Genomic DNA, 26,633 nt, shown 5'->3' with positions numbered 1-26,633 from the left:
ATTAATAACAAATTGAATTACAAATGTACTATGCAGTGAACATATTTAAAACAAAAACCAAACTTACTTTTCCACTGCTATCATTTGTTGTTTCTGCTGTTGATAATGGTACATCTGTGCACTTTGAGCCAATTTCCTGTCTCCATTAGGAGAAGTAGAATGTTCTTTGCTGGGACCTGTTACACCATAAGCAGGATAGTCTACTTCTGCAACAGCCTTGCTATTCTTCTGAATTCTAAAAATGACACATTTTGTAACAAGTGTTCCAAACACACACATAGAATTTTTCTACAAATACCCCCTGAGCCTATCATGTAAATAAATAAGTACACTCAACTACAACTGAAATTATTTCATATAATAAATAATATATACCATAATTGATGCAATTTTTATATCCACAATATATATACTATTAATTATATATATTCTTATATATTATAAAAAAATGAAATGTATATAATAAATAACCATAATAACTATCAAGATATGTCGAACTAGTAAAATAATGTGTGTGTGAGTAGAATGCAGTGCTGTAGTTGGGAAGAAAGGTATGATAGACATAATGATAAAATGGATATCTTGCAATGGTGTGATTTCATATGACTCTAATAATAATATGTAAAAAATAGTTCAGGATAATTTTTCATTATATATCAATAATTATTTCATAAACAGAGCCTCCATTGCTCAGCTAATTACAATGATGCCCTTTGGATGTTAAGACTCAGGTTCAAACTCTGTCTAAAATTGTGAAGAACATTTATTATTATAACACCTCCAGGGAGTCCAAAGGCTCATTGAGGGAGGTCACCTATTCTACAACTCTCTGTCTCCACCACTCATCTTACCAACCGCAACTATCTTCATCATCTACACCAACCACCATTACCAGTCTTTTCATAGACAATCACAACCATACCCACAGCAGAATTCAAACCCACAGTCTTTTGGTTGGAAAGTGGATATGCTAACCACTTGGCCAACCAGGCAGGATCACATGGCATTTATTAGGGCTTTTTAACAGAAGATGAGTTAGCCAGTTTCATATGAAAGTAGCAAGGTTTATCTGACTGAAAATTCAGGTTTTTCTTTTCAAAACAGCAAAACTAGCAGAAAATACATGCAACTGATTGACAATAGTGGACTATGTAGATAAGATTAATCCTATATGCTATATCAGCATCACATGTAAAGGAGAAAGATGAAATTATCATACATGAAACATCAACAAGACAGGTATGCAATGCAAACAAATAGTCACATAAAAAAAAAAAAATTAATGGCTTATCACAACACTATACACACACACATGCACTGCTTGGAAAGAAGTTAATAGACACCATACTGTGAGGAAGAAACAGCCATGACACCCACCTTAATAAGATGTAAAAGACCACCTTTTGCTGCAGTCACTGTCAGTGTCAGGGCAAACTTTCCACAAGCATACAATAGGAATCAATGGGAATTTTGGACCATTCTTCTTGTAGACATGTAATGAGGTGCTGAACTGTTGTGGGGAAGATGACCCTTGACCTCACCCAATGCTCATTCATCCCACAGATATTCAACAGGGTTGTGATTGTGGCTCTGTGGAGGTCAGTGAAGTGTGGTGATGTTCATGTTCACAAACCATGTGATTATGGCAGAAGCCTTATGACACAGTGCATTGTCTTGCTGAAAGAGACAATGGTCAATTCCATAGAAATGCCAAAAGTTAGGAAGTATTGCATTGTCCAGAATGTTCAGATATCTCTCTGAGTTCAATGTTAGAGTCACCACAAACAGAGGTCCGAGGCCAAAACAGGAAAAACAGTATCATACCATCACATCGCCACCTCCGAATTTCATAGTTAGAGTCACACACTCTGGTAAGAGACGTTCACTGGTTATCTGCCACACTCACAGCTGTCTATCTGCTTAGAAGAGTTCATAGCATGATTCATTACACAGCTTTCCGAGCTTCCACATCCCACTGTACATGCTCTTTGTAACAATGAAGATGATACTGCATGTTCGTTTGAGTAATGTTGGGCTTGCATATTGCATTCCTACCATGAAAACTCATGTTGTGAGTCTCAATTCTGAATGTTTTTTTTTGTGCAGATTGGTGTTCCAGTCGATGCCCAAAATTCCATCTTTAAAGTGTCGGCCGACAAATGGCAGTTTTTCATATAATCCTTCATAACACCTTATGGTCAAGTTCGGTCAGTGTGTTGGGTTCTTCAGGCACTTATAGATGACTTCCCAAGCTTCCATCTCAGTATGGTGCTCTTCTCCTTCTTTCTTTCCAGGCTTATAAGCCAAGCAGTGGCACACTCGGGATTTAATCTCGGGAGGGGGCTTTGAGTAGACAATTTGAGAATACACACTACACATCGCATATGACCTATAACTGAGCATCTGCAATGATCGCTAATTTATAAATAGTATTGAAATAGAAGACACGACACAACATAAATTTAAAAAAAAATGAATTTTAAATTAGGAAAAGATTTTTGGAAAATCTTCTAGCATTTTTTCGCTTTTTCTTTTTGAGGGGGGGCCTTGATCCCCCCCCCTTTGGGTGCGCCACTGAAGCCAAGTGGCTTGTTCCGTACTCAAGTACTCAATTTGCATCAAGTACCTTTTGGGTATTCTGCTTCTATTCATTCTCAGTAGGTGTTCTTTCCATTTTTCTCTAAAGCAAATGGTTGTTTCATTTAGGGAGTTTGTAATTCCAAATTTATTTCTGATTTCACTACTTTTCATTTTATCCATCTCAATATGGTATCACTGCTTACTGACCTGGGATGGCCCAATTTGTCAAACAGATAGGCCTGCAACTTGGCATCCTATCACAATGCCCTTTCAAATCCAGACACAGTTGCACTGACTTAGGAGCATCATATTCTTTCAATTTACACTAGCTACAAACACGTGACTCATTATAGTTCACCCACCGATTAGAGATCCCTCGACACTTCTGCACATCAGAAAAAGGAGAATCCATTCAGATAATAGGGTAATCAATCTATCTTCTGGGATGAGTTTGTTTATTATTACAGGTCGGAAAATTTAGCTTTTCTTTTACGAACATTGCTGTTTTTAAAGTGTAACTATTTTGCTTGTATAACAGTTGGAAAAACGTATGTAGAGTATTAACAAAATTAAAAAAGGTATAGCATAAAACAAAAATTTAACTAAGTTTATTTTTAAGAAAGTTTTCTATAAAATATAAATAATTATACAGAAAAACAGAAATTTTTTCAAATGAACTTAGTTATTTTAAACTTACAGTTGAGAGAACTGAGACACTTTAATGTCCTAAACTGATTAATTATTTATCACTTGTTGTGACTCTTTTAACAAACCCATGTAAAAAAAATGTTGGAAAAAAAAATACTATTGTCAAATCCTCTTAATCTTCAGAGTCATCTGAATCGGTGTCCGAATCGCCATCACTTTCACTTAAACTGATCACCAAAGGTTTGCATAATTTTTTGATGATTCAGTCTCTGTCCCAATACATATTTTCCAATGAGGTGACATGAGAACAATATTTTACCCAGTTTTGAACTGTAATACTTTCAATCACCTGTTCAGAAAGCTTAAAAAGTTTCGATATGTCAATATCCCCAGTTACATTGCGATGATGAATGAAACTTTTCACTTCTGCCCAAACACACTCAATAGCATTAATATCGCAATGATATGGTGGTAGCCTCAAAGCTAGAAAACCATGCTCTTTGAGCATCGTGTTGAATTTAAATAGTTTAGTTGTGGGCGAGTTTCTTTTGACCAATTTAAGCAATTTTCCGCATATCTGGGAAATGAGAAATGTTATTTGCAGAGAGCCATTCCATAAGAACTTGCTTCTTATTAGACCAATTTGGAACTTTGTTTAATCGAATAGAGTGATATGAAATGTTATCAATTATAACAAAAGCATTTTTAGGATGGTTTGGAATCAGTTTTTCTTCTGCCCACTTTTCGAAGATCGTAGAATTCATTTGCCCATGGTAATCTCCAATAGTTGAATTGGCTTTGTATAGTAAGTTTGAATTTGGTAAAAAACCCATTTCTCCACCCACACACAAAATTATTATGCGTTGCGAGGCATTTCCGGTTTGTAGCACTCCACATTCTTCTTTAGACTGCCAACATTTTCCATAAGTTAAATTACTATCAATCCAAGTTTCATCTAGATACACAATCGGTCTTTTCTCCTCCCTGAAACATCTTATTGCTCTCAAATACTGCGTTCTAGATAAAACAATGTCACTTCGCTCCATGATAAGTTTCCTTTTATTCTGGGAATTTTTAAAACAAAATCCGATTTCATGAAGTATTTTCCTTAAAGTTTCTCTTTTCAAAAAAAAATCAAAAAAAAAATAAATTTTTTCTTTAAGCACAGGAATCAATTTCGGAACAGTTGGCACTCTTTTCTCGACCACGTAAAATTTGTGAATAGTTCTTCTTATAACGTCTTCATCAAAATCATTGAAAGCTACGGTTTCGATGGTTTCTTTCTCTGGTGCTTTTTTTTAGGAGATTTAAATTTTGGCTTACCTTCACCTTTTGATTCCCTATGAATTCTTTTAACAGTTGACCCCGATACGCCTGCAATTGCACTTGCACGTTTCATGACTTGAGAAAGAGTAACAAGGAGACGGCCTTCTGACGATTCTTTTTCGCAGAATGTCAGCACATTATTCAATATTCTTTTGCAAGAGCTACTGAAACATTTAACAACAGAACTTGTTGACTGTACTGGATCCATCATACAAATTAATAATAAAAAATAATGCAAAAAAGTGACAACAAAAATCAAGCTAATACTAGTACAGCAACAGGCAAGAAAGCACGTGATTTTGCATGTTGGCAACCAATTCGTACATCCTTCATTTCTTTCTCCCCTTCAGCATGAATCGACTATTCTTGGCAAAATTCCAAGGATAGACCTACAAACGGTGGGCGAACTATACATGGCATGATGCACCTTGCCCAATGGGGGGTGTCCTTTGACTTATTTTGAAGCAGTGTGTGTGTGTGTGTGTGTGTGTGTGTGTGTGTGTGTGTGTGTTTATTAATTTAAAGCAAATATTTAATGTTTACTTTTTTTTAATGAGCAATTAAAATTGTTTTATTCCCATATTATTTTGCCGGACTAGTTGGCCGAGTGGTTAGTGCATCCGCTCTCCAGCCAAAAGGCTGCGGGTTTGAATCCCACGGTGGGCATGGATGGTGCATTCCAGGAAATTATAATAGGAAAATAATACATATTCAGTGTATAATTGAACATATGCATTTGTTGGCTATAGTAATTTTGTCTCATTGGTTTAAGACTGGTTGCTGAAAAATTTTTTGTATCTCCATATCAACCAAAAGAATAACATGACATACAGCCTGATATTGCAAAATATCTTTGTTAAAATGTTACCATAATGTGAGGAATCTTATAAGGAATTTTTGAACTGAAAAAAAAAAAAAAAAAAAAAAAAAAAATTCATTGTTCTCAGGATCTCCCTCTCAGAAACTTAAGTCTTTCAAAAAATACAAAATAGCTGAAGTACACACACATACATATAATCATACACAAGTAACTGACAACAATCCATTTAATGAGTGGAATGAAAAGTGGATCATAGAATGATCTCTCAGGATGAGCCTTGGGAGTCCATGAAGTGCGATGTTATAATAGCTTATACTGGGCAGTATTAGGTAACTACAGCACCACATCACAACTATATATAACTGTTTAATTAATTTATTTTATATTTAAGAGTTGTATTCTATATTTTTAATTAAATTTGTCAAGAATTTATATTCTTGTTTAATCCTTTTTCCAAATGTAAGAAAACAAAGTTTGCATATGAAGTAATGTCCCGAGTGACTAGGCTACTTATATATAGAGGCTAATGACTTAACATCAATTGGCTTAGTATCCCATAATGCAAAGCGCACATTTTTGGACATGTATAATGCTATGCATTATGGGAATGGCCACAAAATAGACTATAAATTAAAGATACCAAGAAATTATGGACTTGGTTTAATCCTTAATCCAAGTGTAAGCAAACAAAGTTTGCGCCTGAAGTATCTAGAGGACTGGGGCAACTCATGGTAAAGGTGGTGCAACTTCACATCACTTGCCATAGTATCCCATAATGCAAAGCACATCTCCTTGTAGAAATGTATAATGCTATGCATTATAGGAAAGGTCACTACCCAGACCGGGTAGACTTTCAACAACTATCTATCTCTAATCTAGAGTATTTTAATAATAAGGTGTGATGACACCTTTTGGCAATTCATATAGGAAAATATGACTGCTGCATTACTTCAACTTTGGTATCTCACCTCTGGGTCTGGCTCCCACCGATGAGACCTCAATAAAGGTCGAAACCGATCTGGGTAGTGACCCTTCCCATAATGCATTGCATTATACATGTCTGCAAGGAGATGTGCTTTGCATTATGGGATACTAAGGCAAGTGATGTGAAGTCATACCACCTTTACGAGTTGTCCCAGTCCTGAAGATACTTCAGGTGCAAACTTTGTTTGCTTACACTTGGATAAAGGAATAAATCAAGTGAAAGACTATCAACAACTACCTAGACTAGTTTCAAACTTGACTGAGGTAAGTTAAAGTAAAAGGATATCCTCCAAAAACTCTGAGTGGTCTACAAGTTCACTCTGAATGACACGGAGTGATCCTAAAGAATCACTACTAAATTCATCACTCCTGACCTGAATCACTCCAGGACAGGAAATTCAGCAGTGGCTCCACTCAGTGACAGGCAAAAACCTGCCACCAAGCAGAGACTCTCTATTTCCCAGGAAGCAAACAAACCCAAAGATGAACATTATTAAATGTCATCAGTAACAGCCAGACACAGAAAAGATACCAAAATCGAATTCATATACATGTATTTCCTACATTCAAGTAGTGAAAGAGTGTGTCACCTTATTATTAAAGTATCAGACTTTAATAATAAGGTGACAATAATCCAGTATCTCTGGATCAGAGATAGTTGTAGAATATTTTTTAACTGGTCATAATTTAAATTCTCTATATACAAGTAGCCCAGTCATGTAGTTACTTCACATGCAAACTTTGTTTAGTTACACTTGGATAAAGGATTAAACAAAAATATAATTTCTTGGCAAATTTAATTTATATGCCTAACATAGACTAAAAAAATATATACTTTTAGAATGATAATTCATGAATATTCTGATGCTTAATGCTAAATAATATAGAGTCCCAGAAAGACTGAAACGTTCCTCTGATGGAAGACAAATTATGCTAAATACAGCAAAGCAGTAAATGCACCTTTTTTTTTTTTTTTTTTAATGAAATACAATATCAATCTAATGTTCTAAATATTTTTAGACATCTACTTACACACTGCAAAGCAAATCTTTCATGTGGTCAAAACTGAATGTATGCTGCTCCTTATCTGCCATAGTAAAGGATGTCATGTTAATAACTGGACTGCACATGACAGAGGCAGTCTTTATATGTGCTGCCAACTTCAGTGCATACTAGTTTAAAAGCATGTGCCAGTGCCATTTTACCCATCAAAACTTGTTTATTAAAGGGAAGCAGGCAGGCACCTTAATAAATCAATATCAGCGTTATGGAATGCAATACCAGGACGAAGGTCAACCAAGACATTATTGAGCTCTGGAGCTTATGACAAATACCATTTTTTTCATAATAGTAGAATTTATGATTAATTTCCCTTTACTTATTATCAGATTATCTTGAAAATCAATGATTTTCAAGATAATCTGCATGTGTGTGCACTTACTGCATGCACACACACACACACACACACACTACTAGGAAATAAACACTTTCTGATATTTTTTTTAAATGAAAAAAAAAAAAAAAGTATATTATTAAACATAGAAAACAACAGCAATGAAAATTCGATCTATCAAATATCATTATTTATTTATTATTTTCTAATGAAAATCCAATACATTGAAATCTATCAACTTAACAAATGCCCTGTTAAATTAGGAAAGTTCCCTCACTATAATGCATTTAACTATACATGACTAAAAGTGCCAAATGAAAATGAGAAAATTCTGCATTTGTTTGATGAGATTACTGTCTAAGTTTCTGTAAATCCTTTAAAAAAGTGGAAAAAAAAATCAAGTCTTTTAAACTTAGATAATAATCCAGTCTTTTATATTAACTAGAAGCTAATAAAGATAATTTATGCTGGAATTCAAACTGACACTTTTTTTCTTTTTTTTTTTCTCAAGAATTAAAAACGGTTTGATAACTAAACTCTAAGTCCTATGCAAGTAATGAGTTACAAACCTTAACTCCAAAAGGAAGCATCTAACAATCATACATGAAACTTTACTCCGTCACTTTTAATATTTCACTATCTTTTATCTATGTATGAAGTTTCATATTTCAATTCTGAGGGAAATGCTTAAAAAGACTTGATAAACAGGATGAAACTTGTAAATTATACAGGGTGTTCGGGATAAATTTGACAGTTTTGTAAGGAAAAAGAAAATCTTCTTTGTATCTATTAAATTTAATGAATTGACAAAAAAACATTACAGGCAGAGTTAATTACAATACTATCAACAAGATTTACTCAAAATAACCACCATTAGCATCGATCACAGCTTCAATTCTGCTTCGGAACCTCGAACAAGCTGATGCTACAGTCTCCCTGGGAAGGGCCGCAAAAACTGTTTTAATTTTATCCATTAACTGGGCTTTTGTATTACTGGAAGTGCGATTGGTGTCTTTTTCAACTGCGCCCCATACAAAATAATCCATGGGGTTAAGGTCTGGGGAGTTTGGAGGCCAAACATTTGGACTGGTGAAGTCGTAGAAATTTTCAGACAACCATTTTTGACTTTTCCCAGAGATGTGGCAAGGGGCCGAATCCTGCTGCCATACATACGGCCTACCATTGGCTACCCTTGTTATCCAGGGCTTGACTACAGTTAGCAACTCCACGAACAAAGCCCGAATTCCAATGCCAGGGTTCTTCAACACCTGTTCCTGCAGATTTGCGAGGAATTCTGCTGTACGAACGCAATCAGATCGTCTGCTAGGGATCTTTCTTCTTGCTACATCCTCGTAGTCACCATTGCAAGTCTCTAGTTCATGCCTGATTGTTTTTACTGTATTCAGGGAGCATTGGGCAGCAGTCGTAATATCCTTATTTTGATGGCGGGCACGAATCATCATGATACAAGTTATTCTCTTCCATGATTCAGGTGGGTTCCAGCTATCCATCCTTTCTGACATCTTGTATATGAATGAAGAAGGGTCCAAACTTTTAAATGAAGAGAAGTGTGTGTTAATACATGTAACTTACGGAAAAATATAATTAATTATAAATATGTCAAATTTATCCTGAACACCCTGTATATATAGACTGCTGGATGTCTCTGCAGTATACAGAGTACTATAGGGGATCTCTAATATGTCCCTGAACAATGAAGATTTGCTTTTATGTTGCATAAGAAATATACATTTTTACTATCAAATTATGAAGAAAAAAAAAAAACTAAGCTTTTTTTTAACCAAAGAATTACTTATGCACAATGCACTGTTTAAGCTGCATGTTATATAAAGGAATTATAAAAAGAATTATTATTATTATGTGACACCTCCAGGGAGTCCAAAGACTCATCGAGGGAGAATGTGCCAACACCATTGAATGATTTAACCCCTTCTAACTACTAACCGCGCTCAAACCTGCTTAACTTTTTTTTTGCGAGCCATTAGTAGCAGAGGCTCTACCAATCAACCAACCTTTGCTGGCAACGGAAAGTTAAAAAGTGAGGTTTAGTCTCTATTACAGTAGCCAGTAAAATGAGCAGAAGATCTAAATCAGCACTCTTTGCTCAATACATAAATCATTTTACATGACAAGCAAAAACCTCTGGCAGCCAATAATGCCCCCCACCCCCACCCCTTTCAAGACAAAAATATTTATCAAGGCATTAAGGTTCTTAGGCAGTACGTCCTAATAAATTAGATTTTTGTTTTAAATTCTTAATTTTCCAAGGATTTGGCAGTAGCATTGGCATGCCTGTTGAATAAGTCTTACAACAGCACAGGTTCCAAGGGAATGGAAGGAAGGTAAAATTGTTCCACTGCATAAAGGTGGTGATAAGGCTGTAGCTTCAAATTATAGGCCAAACTGTATATCTGGAGTTGTGGTGAAGGTACTGGGGAGATTGGTGAGAAGCAGGATACAGAAATGGGTTGATAACAACAGTATTCTCTGTGGTTATCAGCATGGGTTTATTAAAGGGAAATTATGTTTAACTAACTTACTTATGTACTATAACAAGGTGACAAATACCTTGGACAGGGGATGAATATACAGTGGTGTACTTGGATTTTGCAAAAGCTTTTGATAGACTGCCACATGACAAACTGTTAAAGAAATTGAAACAGATGGGACTGGATAACAGACTTCTGAGTTAGATCAGTGACTGGCTGTTAGATAGATATTAAAAAGCTGTATATAGGGATGCAGTATCCACAAAGAAGAAGGTCATTAATGGTGTATTGAAGGGGTCAGTTTTGGGACCATTTTTTTGAAATGGTCATTTCAAAATTTGACCATTGAAAAAATTGTTGTTCAATTTGTATGTGAATGATATTGGGATGGGTTTAACTAGTGATATGCAGCTGTTTGCAGATAATGCAAAATTGGGGAGAGTAATGCAGAGGCAAGCAGATGTGATAGCCTTACAGCAGGACTTGAATAGATTGCATGAATGGGTATGTAAGTGGAACTATCAGTTCAATGTTGCAAAGTGTATAGTTTTGAGATTTGGTAAGCAACAATGGGATGCAAAATATACACTTGGTGGGGAAACTTTAAAGGAAGTAGAGGAGATGAAAGATCTAGGAGTGATGTTGGACAAGGACTTGAAATTCAGCGACCACACTGCACAGGCTGTAAAGGCCTCACATCAGATAATGGCAATGATGTGGAGGATCTTGACATGCAGAAATAGAGAGGTTATGATGCCATTGTATAAGGCATTGATCAGGCCTCATATGGATTATCGTGTACAGATTTGGTTGCAGGTTTTCATGGTGACAAGGATATGTTGGAAAGGTCAAGAGAAGATTCAGAAAGGTGGTTAGTGGTCCTCGGGATGTGGAATACGAGGACAGATTGAGAGAATGTAAGTTGCAAAGCCTCGTGAATAGGAAGAAGGGGGGGGGGATATGATTAAAGACATATAAGCTAGTCAGGGGTTGTTATCAGGTTGACATGGAAGAGATTTTTCATAGAATAGGAGAAGGGGGGGTAGAACAAGAAGCCATTGCTGGAAACTGTATAAGAGTGGTGTTGGTGAGTGGAATGCGTCCTGAGTGTGTTATGAATGCAGACACATTGAATCAGTTTAAGACATGGTCAGATGAGCACTGTGTGCAATAGTGTGTACCTCCCACAATGAGTCTCTGAATCCATGAAGGTCAGATAATAATAATAATTTTTAATTATTTTTATTAAAAGGAAGGAGAAAAAATATCGATTTACTTTAATTACTTAATAGGCAAACAATGTTTTTAATCTAAATTTCAAAGGTTTTGTGAGCACTTATGAAACAAAATGTTTGATATGGCTGTTTGATATTGGACTTATTTAAAAGAGATAAACTCTACCTCAAGAGTAGGTATATTTGCCTTTATTACTGCTTCTAATAATTTACTACTTGGTAAATAAAACAAATGTATATTTATACTTCTATATTTTTTATCCAAAGGCAAAATGAAATTATCTATTTTTTTAAAAACCAATCTCTTTTTGAAATTTGTCCAATACTCTATCATACTGAAATATATATTATAACATCCCTGGAAAATGTCTATTTCAATTAAAGAGTGCTGATTTAGATGCAAAAATTAATGAATTTTTGCCCAGCATCATCAGAGCACAAATTATAACTGTGACAATCACACAGCCACTATATTAAAATTAGCAACAATTTGTAACTGTGTGCCAATCTGTAAATGGCATAAACTAATGTCCTAATAAGTCACCCTCTATGGGCCAATTAACCATAAAGTTAATATTGAGAAGTCAACTATTTGGTCTCAAAATGATTGCCTCCCATATCTTTGGCAAATTAATGCAACCATACTTGTTGAGGTGTTTATTTTTTTTAATGGTATATATTAGAACACAGAATAATAAGTAAATAATTATTTATTAACTTATTGCTGATATTTCGCCAGTGTTATAACCAGCATCTTCAGAGCACAAAAACACAATTTATCACAATACGCAAGACTATAACAACATAGTGTAATCAATGGACTAGTTAAACAAAATTGTAGCAGCAACACAAAGACTAAAGTCCTGATTTTGGTGCCCTCTATCTGAAAAAGAAAATTGCAGCTATCACACAAGAAAGTGTGTTTCAGGGCTTCTGTTGCCTCTAAGAACAATTTCTCCAACTTGTAAGAGCTTCGGTGCAGTCCTTTTGTGTTCTTCCAGTTGATCCTGTGTGCAGGGGTATCCAGAGCATAGTCTGCTAGGCCCGACTTGCCATAATGATAATGCCGGATGTATCTTTTATGTTCACAGTTCTTCCTTTTGACTGTAATAGGCTTGATTACATGAGCAGGGTACTTCGTAGACTCCTGGATGTGATAAAGGAGGAATGCTGTTCTTGGGTGAACGGATAAGAGTTGCTAATTTGACACACGGTCTGAATATGGTGCATAGTTCATGTTTATTAAGAATTCTAAAAATCTTTTCAGATGTGCCTTTGATGTATGGGATGGTTGGGCCTAGCAGACCATGATCTGGATATCCCTGCACACAGGATCAACTGGAAGAACACAAAAGTACTGCACAGAAGCTCTTACAAGTCAGAGAGATTGTTCTTAGAGGCAACAGAAGCTCTGAAACACACTCCAAATCTCAACAAATATGAATGTATAAATTTGCCTAAAATCTGGGAGAGAGTCATCTTAAGAAAAAAACTAGTACTGGTTGTTTTTTTTCTCTGTTTAGGACTCTGGTCTTGTGCGATAGCTGCATTTTTTTTTTTTTTTTTTTTCCAGATAGAGGGCACCCAAATCAGGACTTTTGTCTTTGTGTTGCTGCTACAATTTTGTTTAACTAGTCTGTTGATTACATCATGTTGTTATAGTCTCGCATATTGTGACAAACTGTGTTTTTGTGCTCAGAAGATGCTGGTTATAACACCAGCAAAATATCAACAATAAGTTAATAAATAATTATTTACTTATTATTCTGTGTTCTAATATATACCGTTAAAAAAATAAATAACATGTATGACGAATACAGGTTGGGGGAATGCTTAATAGCAGATACCGATGCTAAAAATAGTTTTTCAGATCTATAGCAACTTCTGTATAAAACTGATGTCTTCTTCCATTTAATTGTATGTGAAGGAGTATTCTAAGAGATTCAGATACGTAATCATCTTTATGCCAAGTCGTGCCATAAAGATGATCATGATGTAATTTTTGAATTTTTCCAAGCAGATGTTAACTGATAACCAGACTGGCCAAAGCAGGCCAAACTGCAAGCACATGGAACTTTATACACTCCAGGATGTGCCAGAGGATGAAGTTGATCATTAGGATAGCAGATGAAGATAGCTAGCTGCATGAGTGGTTTAAAGTCATGAAGATCGTATTTGTACAGAACTTTAGCTATCTTTACTGCTGTGCCTTAATATATGGAATTGGAATATTTTTGCTGTGATAATGAGTGTTGGCTGTAGGAGGGATGGGGGGGTGCACATGTGTAGTGCCTGTGGTTTTTTTTATTATGTATTTTATCTATTTTACAAGGGCTGTAGAAAGCACTACACAGGTTCCTGAGCTCAATTTTAAGGGCTGTATCATTTCAACATATAGTCCTAGTTCAGTGATGTAATTTGAGAATGTTATACTGTTGAGAAGGGTGGTGGTGTGATTGCTTATATAAATACTTTCCTGTATGTGCAGGTTTTCTGTAAATGGAAAAGGATAATGAGCCATTAGGAAGTCTTGTCACTACTGTAACTAGAAAGGTGAGATAACTGCTTTCTTTTTCTATGGTGAAATTCATTTATGGGCCTCATGTGCCCATAAATGAATTTCAAATTTCACCATAGAAAAAGAACAAATAGCAAACACCTCATCAGTATAGCACAGACAGACCATTGGTTTCAGTGTAGCTGTGTGGAATGCTTGGTTTGCAAAATGTTCCATGTACAAGTTGGCTAGTTGGGGGGGGGGAGAAACCATGTTCCAATGGGGGAATTATTGATGCTATTTCAGATGAACATTTGCCATGGAAATACTTATAGAATAAACAAATTGCAGAGACCAAACATTTGTGTGAAAGTGAGGAGAGTGAGTTGGTAAGAGATGGGTCATTTATCAACCTAATTGCTCTCCTTTGGGTCAAGCAAATTGAGGGAGCTTTTAGGAGCCCCCACTCCAAATGTGAGAGCAGTATTTGATAGCTGGGCAGATTTGTGATTTGCATAAGGTTAACAAGGTAAACATGTGTTTATACCAGAAGAGGCCTGATGTTAGGGTAATTCCAAGAAGAGAAATCTCATCTTATTGGGAAATTTGGGTGTTATCAAAAATAATACTCAGGGAAAGCGTTTTTTTTTTTTTTTGAGAAATAAGATAGAACTGGGCTTTACTAGAATTGAAGTTGACAAGGTTATCTAAGCCCCATTGGAGGATGGCCAGAATTCAGGACAGTGGTGGTTGAAGTGAGTTGTGTAGAGTAATGTTTGTCAAATGAAAGGGAGGAGTGCAATGTACTGTCATCTGCAAAACTTGTATTGGGTTGGAGGTCACCTGAAGTAGGCATTGATATACAGAAGAAAGGGGGATGGTGAGAGAACAGAACCTTGTAGAACTCCAGCATTAGTTAGATGGTGAGAGGATTAGGGAACCGTCTACCATCACATATAGTGTGCATCCAGACAGAAAGCTGGCAATCCAACTGTAGAAGTCCTGAGACAGTCCAAATGATAGGAGTTTGCTTAGTAAGCCTTTGTGCCAGACCTGGTCAAAAGCTTAGGAGATATCAAGTGCAATCACTTGAGATTCACCAAATTTCTCCATGGCATTTATCCAGAGATAAGTGATATATGAGAGCAGATCTCCTGTTGATCAGTAGCGATGGAATCTGTACTGGTGGTCGCTTAATAGCTGGGTGACTTCAAGGTAGTGTAGGAGTTGAGAATTGATGGTTTTCTTTATCACTTTAGATGGACTGAGGTGAGTGAGATAGGGCAGTAGTTAGATGGCAGTGATTTCTCACCCTTCTTAAGAATGTACTGAATATAGGCCAATTTCCAGGCTTTGGTGTATATACGAGTGGAGTAAGAGAGTATGTATAGTCAACATAGAATAGGAGTCAGTTCTGGTGCACAGACCTTCAGGACAATTGGAGGAATGCCATCAGGGCCAGGAGACATGAGATAAATGTTTATATTTTTTTCCTTATCATAAGAAGTAACTAGAATAAATGGTGAGGTGAATTTGAATAATTCAATTATATCAGCTGGGAAATGTGGTTTAATAAGAGTGAGGGGTTTTTGCCAAATATACATTGGCGAACAGTAAAGCAATGCCAAGGCTCACAGTGATGTCAGAATTTGTCAAGGTTAACTTAATTTTATTAAAGTTTTAAAGTGCAGCAAATTTTTTATAAAAGAGTGAGAGTTGCTTAGGATAAAGGTTATTAAGTGATAAAATGTCATTAGGATAAATGTTTAGCCAGTTTGTAGGTCGGGGCAGTCTATGGTGTCAACAATTAGATGGAGTTATTAGGTTTATGAATTTTAGATATATACCATATATCCTGGGTGGTTTGACATGAAGAGGGTTAAGTTTTTTAGTAATCTCTTTGGACCAAGACGTAACTTATTGTAATAGTTTATATACTTTTATCTTTTGAGATTTGGTAGGATTCCCATTTAAAATCTGATAAATAGAGAACTCCTTAAGGAGATGACTCATTTTTCTGTTATAATCCATTTGGTCATAATAACAGTAGCATTTCCTTTGTCAGATCTGGTTATGATAATTTTTTTGTACACTGGTTTTATACAAAAGTCGCTAAAGGTATGAAAGATTATTTTTAAACCAGCATCTGCTACAAAGCACTTCCCTCAATCTCAACAAGCATGGTTGCATTAATTTGCCAAAGATCTGGGAGATAGTCATTCTGAGAACAGATAGCGTGACTTCTCGAAATTAACTTTATGGTTAACCGGCACATAGATAGTGCCTTGTTAGGAAATTAGTCCTATTACAAATTGAACTGCTTTCAATGTTTTAGTGTAGTGGCTATGTGCTTATCACAGTTATAATTTGGGTAGAAAACCAGCAAAATATTAGTAAGTTCAATTAATTTATTTATTTTTCATCTCTTGGTGTTGTTTATATTGTGAAGCACTAATAAATAGTTATCAACAACTAAGCCTTTTGATATGTACATAAATTTTGCATGGAGAAGAAGTTGCATGCTAAACTCATCAAATAGGCAAACTGGAACTAAAATTTTGAAAACCATTCAATCAGCTTGCTTCCTTAAAAAATGTCAGGACACCAACACTATTCCGAAGGGTCTAAAATTCAGAGACAGAAGTTCAATTCGGAAAAAGACATTTTTGCTTGCTGACAAGCCTGGCACTTAACCATGAACAGATCACTAGTGAAAATCGATTCCTTGCCATCACCACATACATGAAAAATTATCATCTGATATACTTAATCCAGAACTGTGATCAATCAGAAAATGCTGCTGCTAAAGAATTTAAAAAGTTAAGGTTCACTATTTCAAAAAATTTGTTTGAGGCTCTTTGCTATGTTGTTGAAGAGCCTCAAATTTTTTAAAATAGTGAACCTTAACTTTTTAAATTCTGTATTATACAAAAGTATAAAAATACACAAAATTCATTAAATAAATTTTGTATACTTTTGTATACAACTATGGCAAGAATGTATACAAAGTATACAAAATTTATTTAATGGATCTTTTGTCACAAGCAATCACAGAATACATTGTCAATGCACTTAGCTGAGAGCATAATTTCACTATCACTCCCAAAAAAAGTACCAGTTTTGAAAATAATGACAAACATTGAACATGGTATCTATGATCTCACCCAAGATGGCTATTAGCATTCACCCTGATGTGGCTAGTATTCTGAATAAATCCAGACCTCCCAAGAATAGCATTCCACTTAAGAAATATCAGCACTCAGAAAGTTATACAAGAACAAAAAAATTATCATAACCAAAGCTCACAAAGGAAATACTAATGTTATTATGGACCAAATGGATTATAACTGACAAATGAATCATCTCCTTCAAAACTCCTCTATTTAGATGGTAGATTGGGATCCTACCAAATTATAAAAGAAACAAGTATATAAACTATTCAAGACATTGCATCTTGGTCAAAAGAGACTACCAAAATACTTAACATGTCAAACCATACAGGATATATGGAGTGCCCAAAATTCATAAACCTAATAACTCCCTTCATCCAATAGTTGACAGCATAAACAGCCCACCTACAAACTGGCCAAACATTTATCCAAATCACTCCCCCTCCCAGAGACGTCGTGAGGAATTTTGGCACCTATGGCCAGGAAAGAAAATTACGCCGTTCTAAAAACAAAAACTTTAAAAATCTCAATTTTTGCGCCTATGGCCAGGAAAGAAAATTGTGCCGCTCTAAAAAAAAAAACTTTAAAATTCTAAATTTATGCACCTATGGCAGGGGCCACATTGGCCATAGCCTAACTAAGTCTCTGTCTCCTCCACACGCACACCACACACACAAAGGCAACTGTCCTTTTTTATAAAAAATTCATTGCAGCATTTTAAAACTTTAATAATAATAAAATTATCCCTGACAGATTCTGACACCATGGAGGGATTTGACATTATTTCACTATTCACCAATGTACCTTTGGCAGAGAACCTTGATCTCATTAAGCTACATTTCCCATCTGATATAATTGCATTATTCAAATTCACCATTTATTCCAGTTACTTCTTGTGGAAAAGAAAAATATATAAACAGCTAGATGGGACTGCTGTATTGAAGTAATATATTGGAGTAATCAACCATCAATTATTATTATTATGGGTATCTCCATGGAGTCAGTAGACTCATCGTGGGAGACCCAACCTATCAAAACAATATCTGTCATATCTGTTCTTGAATTCATTTACCGACGAAGAACTCGCAACTGAGTCAGGCAATGCATTCCGCTCATTCACTACCCTCCAGGAGAAAAACCTCATTCTCATGCCCTTGTTAACCAAGCTCTTCTTTAATTTCCAGGGATGACCTCTTGTTCTTCCGTCACTATCACACAGCTGAAACATTACCCCTGCATCAATCTTATAAAAACCTTTTAGTAATTTAAATGTTTCTATCATATCCCCTCTTCTCCACCTATCAACCAACCTCTGCAATCCACAAGCTCTCAATTTTTATATCACTCACTAACTTGGTCACTCTTCTCTGAACCCTTTTCACAGCCTCCTCATCTCCAAGGAATCAAGGTGTCAAAAGCCTTAGCAAAATCCAGAAGTACCAATGTGTAGCCACTGTGTATCAACCTTGGTATGTCTTCTGAGTCTGGTTCCCACTAATAAGACCTCAAAGGTCAAAATCAGTCTAGGTTGTGGCCCTTCCCATAATGCATAACATTATACACATCTGAAAAGATATAAGTGCTTTGTATAATGGTATGATAAGGCAATTAATATGATGTCATTAATTTCTATATACAAGTAGCCAAGTCATGAAGATACTTCACTTGCAAACTTTGTTTGCTCACAGTTGGATAAAGGATAGAATATAATTTCTTGGCAACTTGAATTTAATTTATAACCAAGTGAAAAACTTTTGTACATGCCATTCAGATATCAACCCTTGATATCTGAGTGTTAATTCTTGCAATAATACTTGCTCATTGCCATCTGGATCTTTTTAATGGCTGTTACAATGTCACTCATCCTGGTCTAAACTCTGATCTAAATATTGAACTTCATATCTCGAATTTAAATTACTAGCGGTGATCTTTCCATTTTCCTTTGGACAGCCCTCAACTTGTTATTCAATTTTTGAGTCAAAATCCATGTTTTGCTTCCACATGTTCATGATCATACACTTGTTGAATATTTTTCTATTAAGGTAAATTGGGATGTCTCTTTTGAGTGCTTCATAGTGTTTTCCAAAGGCTATCCTACCAAGATTAATAACATTGCACACAAATATTGCATAGATATTTTTGTTTTCACTACTATTCCATCAAGATAAATTTTAAATAATTAGTATTTCAAAAATAACAACATAATTCAACTCTTACTACAAACTAGTCATCTATGCAAATGATCACACTGATGGTAAACTAACATTTCCCAATTGCTACTTTCGTTAGTGTGTGCGCGCACGTGCATGTGCAAACATAAGCAGAGATAAACAGTCATGAGCAGAATACTAAATTAAAAGTTTTTTTTTTCACTTGGTTATACTCTAAATTAAGGCAGACAATAAATTATATTCTTGATTTCATCCATTATCCAAGTATAATGCACATAAAGTAACTTTACAATTGGGTTACTTGTATATAGGGACTAATGACTTCACATCAATTGCCTTAGTATCCTATAATGCAAGGCACATATCCTTATAGGCATGTATAATGCTATGCATTGTGGGAAAGGCCACAGTGGGAGCCAGGCCCAGAAGAGATACCAAGGTTAAAGTAATGCAGAAGCCACACATTTCCCATATACAAGTAGTCAAAAGGTGTCACGCTTTGTTATGAAAATACTCTGGAGTAGAGATAGATGTAGAAAGTTTTTTCACTTAATTATACTCTAAATTAAAGATTCCAAGAAATTATATTATTGGTTTCATCCTTCATCCAGCAAAGGTTGGTCAATTGGTAGAGCCTCTACTACTAATGGCTCACGCAAAAACTTAACAAGTTTGAGCACGGTTAGTAGTTGGAAGGGATCAATCGTTCGATGTTGTTAGCACACTCTCCCTCGATGAGTCTTTGGACTCCTTGGAGATGTCACATAATAATAATAATAATAATAATATATATGTAGCAAATAAATAAAAACTGTTTAGTGCCATTCCTGTGTAGTGGCATTATTTTGTCTTTCTTCCAATCCTCAAGCCTCTTCCACCCCCAAAAAGGACTTATTATACAACTAGGTCAAGGGCAAAATTATTGACTATAAATAATTAATTATTTACAATAATTGATTAACTGAATTATTTGTATAACATCCAGAGCTGTGATAGTAAATGCGATTACTTCTTCACAACAAAGTTATAGTTCCAAATATCATCCAAGGCATGAATATTTGAAAATTATTATCCAAAGAAGTTAAAATAGTTTCTTGAATTATAAGGCTATTCTACATCATCATCATGCTTCAAAAAAAAACTTCCACTTTCATTAAATTTCATATTATGTTTATATGTGGGAAACTTGCATTCTGTTCAGAGGACAGTCGAGCTTGCCAAGGCTATTGGCTGACTTTTGAATCTACTTCCACATCTTTTACTTCTAGATGGTTCTATTGCATCACAACACAGAAAATTAAATTTCCCAGACTTCTTACTTTCATTATAATTCTTACAGTGATCATCTCAATAAATTTCCTCCTCTTATCTTATCCCAATTCACAAGCAAACTGGCCAGAAGAAACACATACAGGGTGTATCAAAAGGGTGTATACAACTTTGCAGAACAGAGAATAACCCGGAAAACATACGAAAGCTGAGTGAGTGTCATACAATGCAGTGAAACACATCAATTTTTGGTCACATAACTTTATTACCAAATGATAATACTAGATGGCATGATATGTCACACCATTTGAAAATGGTGACTTTCGATGGTGCGGAGCAAGCACATTGTGTTTTTTGTTAGAGAAAACGAAGTCAACGCAAGTTCAGAGGAATTTCCACATACAATATGGCAAAGAACATCCTAATAGGCACATGATCTACATGTGGTACAAGAATTTTGTGGAAACAGGTTGTTCTGTGCATCATGTCTGCCGATTCTGTTGTGGAAGAAGTTCGGGAAAGTTTCCAGAGAAGCCCAAGAAAGTCAACCAGATAGGCATCTTGTCAAATTGAAATTCCACATGTGACTGTGTGGCATGTTTTACAACAGCATTGACATTTTAAGGCCCTACAAATTTACCCTTGTACAACATTTGAAGAAAGATGATAAGAAGATATTCCAGGATTTCTGTATAGAAATGATCAGTAGGATACAACAAAATGAGGACTTTTTTGGATACGATCGTTTTCAGTGACAAGTGCACTTTTCACTTAAGTGAGCAAGTAAACACTCACAACTGCAAAATTTCAGGAAGCGAAAATCCACATGCCATTGTAGAACATGCTCAGCATCCAAAGGCTAACGTTTTTGCACCATAAACAAGGAGAAAGTGTCTGGACTCTTTTTTTTTTTTTTTTGAATCTACCATTACTGGTGGTATGTATCTGGCGCTACTTGGATACCTAATACCACAATTAGACAATAATGACCACAATGGATACTTACATTTCCAGCAAGATGGACCCTCTCCTCATTACCTGAAAGACGTAAGGTAATGAGGAGATGTAAGGTTTTGTGGAAACAGGCTGTTCTGTGCATCATCCAAGGTCAAAGGAAAGGCTTCATCTGCCGATTCTGTTGTGGAAGAAGTTATCCTTCTACCAATCCAGATGGATTGGTAGAAGGGTGCCTGTAGCATGGCCACCATGTTCCCCCAACCTTACACTGTTAGATTTTTTTCTTGTAGGGCATTGCAAAAGACTGGAACACAGCTCATCCAATTTGCATGAGCTGTGTTCCAGAATTACTGCTGCCTTTGCTGAAGTTATGCCAGATATGCTCTGCTGTATGTGGCAGGAAATTGATTACAGATGGGATCTGTAGAATTACTGGAGACAGCCATATTGAATTTTAATTGTATGTGTGTTATGCTTCAAGTGTTATGCTACATTTGTACAGTAATAAAAATTGTTCATCTATTGCTATTTATCTTCTATTGAAGTTGTATACATCCGTTTGAAACATCCTGTACAATTTAACAGATATAATACACTGGACTCATAGCCTTAGCTGTCTCAGGTGTAATATCCCATAAAAAACTACAGCTGCTTAGAAATTAGTCCTTATTCAACCTATTGAGAAGGGTGCAAATCTTTATTATCAAGTTATTATCCAAATATTCTCACCTCAAGTTTTTCTACAGTAATGCAGAAATTCACTAATAGTTATTAGTTGACTATAGTCAACTTATATGCTACACAGAAAGCTCTCAACTATGAAGCGTGTCTGTAAACTAACTTCTGATTACACACACACACACACACACACACACACACACACACACACACACAGGTGGAGAGATTATAGTGGCCAGTTCAGAGGAGCAGTGACCATAGAAATACCCATAAAAGAGACATAATTCAGCAAAAGAGCATTTATGAGTTATGAGAAAGTGACTGGAGGGAGTCAGTGAGGAGGGATCATCACTTAATTAAGGTGCACCATTCCAAATGTAGTTTTAGGGTGGTGTGTTTAGGCCAGTATAGATTAGATGTGAGAGTTAAACCAAGAAAGGAAAATTGGCCCTTGATGGCTAGAGAAATATTGTAAAAAGTGAGGAAAAGAGAGAGAGAGAGGGGCATAGTTTGTCTCCCTGGAAAAGAGACAGAATTGCATTTTGATGGCATTAAAATTCACTAAGTTATACTCATTCCTTAATTCAGTGTTTAAGGCACTGAATTGAAGACCTTGAATCATGAGTTACCTGAGCACTACCAGGTTTTGAAGAAAAAAAAAAGGAGTGAATAGTGCTGTCATTGGCAAAGCTATGAACAGGATTCGATGTTAGAGAGAAGATGATCATTAATGTACAGGAAGAAGAGTGTTTCAACATTAATTGAAAAATCCAATGAAAGGAAACACCCACCATAGCCTGCAGTGAGCAGCTAAAAAGGAAACTGGAGTAGAATCTTTTAGTACAACAGAAGGAATAGCATTACAGCCATGGGACTTATTGATATTAAGGCAGCTGAGGATTTTTCTGATGTCCTCCTGGTGAAATTTCACAGGAGGCATATTGTGGATAATTTGTGGAATGACAGGAAGAGTTCAGCCTTGGTCATCTATATGGGAGGAAAAAACTTGTGTTAAGAGGTCTGCCATATCTTCAGGAGATGTTACCATTGTGTTGTCAGAATGTGTGAGAGAGAGATAGAAGCATAGAAGGACAAAAGTTGTGTCCTACAGCCTTGGCACATGATCAGAAGGCATGACTGTCATTAGGACAGGAGACATACGTGTGTTGAGGCTTATAAATATCTGCATTCTCTATTTGGCCTCATGGCCCAGACACATTAGATTCCTTCCTCAGTCACCTCAATAGTCTACATCCAAGAATCCAGTTTACAATGGAAAAGGAAAATAACAATAGTTTACCCTTCCTAGACACCTTAATAACATGCCTTCTTAATGGTAACTTTTCTTTCTCTGTATATAGAAAACCTACTCATACAGGCAGATACATTCACAAACTCTCCCACCACCACCCCTCCGAGCAATATGGCATTATTAAAACTCTGACCAATAGGGCCCACAATCTTTGTTCCAGTAAAACTGCCCTTTCAACCGAACTCAAACACATGCACACCATCTTCCTTTCCAATGGCTATAATGACTACAGAATTAAAAAAATAATCAAGTCCTTCCCCATTCCCCGTCCATCTCTTCAGGACTTCAGAAATGCCATTCCTTACATCCATGGTACTTTAGAAAAAATAGCCAGATCATTAAAAAAGTACAACCTCAATACAGCTTTTAAGCCCCACCGTAAACTTGCTACCCTTATTTGCTCCACTAAAGACCAGTTCCCTCCTCGTTCAGTGCCTGGTGTATATAGAATACCTTGTTCCTGTAAACTTGCTTACTTCAGACAAACAGGCAGGTCAGCATACATCCGGTTAGAAGAACACAGTTCTTACATCTGCAAACACGATTATGGTCAATCTGGTCTTGCAGACCATGTTTTGGATACATCCCACAGGATCTCCTGGAAAAAAACTACCATGCTCCACCATAGTAAATTCAAAAAAGAAAGACTATTCTTTGAATCTGCATCTGCACTCAGGAATCAACCTAATTTAAACAAATACGGATGCATCAAACTTCCCAAAATTTGGGAAACTTTAATTATCAGAGATCCCTCTTTACATCCCAGGCCACCTGCAAATGTCCATGGAGGGCGCACCACCTAGATAGGACTTTAGTTTCACTTTGTATTGTATTTGTGTGTCTGTGTTGTTACAAAAAGTTTTTGTAATCCCCAAAGATGTCTCTGTGACAGAGACAAAATATTGGAAGTATTAAATTAGTTTTAATCCTTTTTCAGTGCTGTTAATATTCCATTAAACCTCTAACATGAGGACAGGAGACAGTTTAGTGCATTTAGCTGTTACAAAGTTTTCTTGCAGTTGTCATGAGCTGTAATATATGCTGTAATATAAGCTGGGTGAGAGGCTGGAGTTTTTGACTGCAACCATTGAGCAAATGCTGAATTTTTGGTTTGGACTACCGTTGCTCAACTGTTAGAGAACCATGCTTTGGATAAAGGTCAAGGATTCTGCCTGGAGTGGGAAATAAAAGCACTTATCCAAGTGTAGTGATAATAATTTTATTATTAGTTAGAGCAGATGCTAGGATCAGAAAAGCAGAAGCAGTAATCAGACTATGGAGAAAAGGTCCTGAAGGTTATCTCAATTGGCACTGTTATAGTGACATAGAGTAGGATGCAGCAAATGATTGGGAAAAGGATAAGTTGTAGATAATGAAACATGGACAAGATTATGGTAAGAATTTCCAAGAATTACAGCTAATATCAACAGCATATTTGGAGGGAAAGCCAGTCAAGAAAAAGCCCAAGGTGTTGAGAGAATGAAAAGGATTAACTGGAATTCTGGTGAGTTGATGGATAATTTATTTTAAATCATTGTTGACAGCAAACAGTTCAGCTTTTTTTACTAACTTTGTCTGTGAAGTTGAGGAAGGAATCCAGTGAGAACTAAACATTGAAATCAGTGAAGAAGATTATTTCACTGTTGGGAGAGTTAGATTATCAGTGAAGTCGTTGAAGTTTGGAAAACATTACACGCAACAAATGAAGGTAATAAAGTGAGGTAAGGAGATCTTCAGCCATAGCAGATCATTTAAAAGGGATTTTAGGTCTGATAATCTTTGGCACGGGATATCAGAATGGACAAAAGCAATGATCCCTCCCTTCTTTCAAAAGACATCATGGAGGATATAATGGGGAAATGTTTTTTTGTGAGGAATTCTGATATGTTTTTTGGGAAGATATTTTTTTAACTACAGTGATTGGGATTTTTTGTATTGTGGATCATGGTTATGAGTAAAAAAAAAAAGGGAAATTTAAAGAGTAGAGGACATGAAGTGGGAGTGAAGGACTTAGGGGTTATCATTCCCTCACACAGAGTAACCAGACATCAAGCATGGCCTCATACAGTGCCCCTTGCAAGCTGCTATACTCAGACTACATGGCGAAGGCACAACCTGGCAAAGTACACAATAGTAGGATTATTTGCGAGTTAATCGGGAACCCCCCCCCCTTGAAGAGTACCATCAAGGTTCGGCCCATGCACATCTGTGGTTGGCCAGCCTGTAAAAACTGCTTTACAGCTGTCCTCAATGGAGGAGGTACTCATTTCCTGATTAAAAGATTTAGAAGGGAGAGAAAAAAAGAATGAAGAGAAATTTGAGGGAGGCTTTCACCTATACTCCATGTCACCAAAAAAGCTGGGTGGTGTATCATTTACTTCCACAATCTTGAATTCTAATCTCTAACCATTTTTTGCCAGAGTTTTAATAAGCTTGTTAACTTCAATGCTTGCAAAATTGAATCGTGTTTAATTATTCTCCCAAAAAAAAAGGACTGAGGGTCTTAGATTTGATCATCTCATCAGAGGATGTTATTATAAATAAGGTCTCTCTCTCCAGCTGGTGAGAGTGACCATGAAGTCATTACTTGGATGGTTGCCAACCATGTGAGGACTTCTGTGAGGAAAGGATATATGTGGAACTACAAAGACTGGTGATTATGAGAAGCTTAGGAGACAGCTTGCAGCTGTTGCATAAATGAGGAGTTGGGTTGAAAGGAGATCAATGCTGCTTGGGTGACATTCAAAAACTATCTAGTAGAAGCAATATCTAAATGTATTCCAAAGGTTAAATAAGGTAGGTGTGAAATGGATGAATAAAAAGATTATGCATCAATACAGAGAAAAAAGAATTATTACAGCAACATAAGTAGAGCGATAATAATCAATTCCACGAGGAAGCAATGAACAGGCAAGGAGGGTGTCTCGGTTGGTAAGGATAGCAAAAGTTCAGTGTGAGCAGGAGTTAGCTAATGAAGCTGAAAAAAAAAATCTTAGAGGGGGGGGGGGGTACTTTCAATATCCAGCCAGCAAAAAAACAGAATCTTTCTTTTAAGGTTACACAGTGATCAGCATTCATATTTA

The 26,633-nt window shown here is 36.1% G+C and overlaps 1 protein-coding gene across 2 annotated transcripts in view; it reads right to left on the bottom strand.

Annotated features, from left to right (window-relative positions):
• The window catches only part of LOC150110597 (uncharacterized), a 198,607-nt gene that overhangs the window by 36,751 nt on the left and 135,223 nt on the right, over window positions 1-26,633 (bottom strand). For both annotated transcript variants that reach the window (XM_090395067.1, XM_090395065.1), the window contains exon 5: window positions 68-235. In XM_090395067.1, the coding sequence (XP_090251193.1) occupies window positions 68-235 (168 nt within the window). The remainder of the gene's footprint in view (window positions 1-67; window positions 236-26,633) is intronic.

This window comes from Typopeltis vanoorti, chromosome 1 (assembly GCF_054136105.1).
Source record: "Typopeltis vanoorti isolate ZY-2024b chromosome 1, IOZ_Tvanoo_1.0, whole genome shotgun sequence".
In the NCBI taxonomy this organism is placed as follows: Eukaryota; Metazoa; Arthropoda; class Arachnida; order Uropygi; family Thelyphonidae; genus Typopeltis; species Typopeltis vanoorti.
The sequence above is the reverse complement of the archived record's forward strand: the minus strand, read 5'-3'. Positions and strand labels throughout refer to the sequence as shown.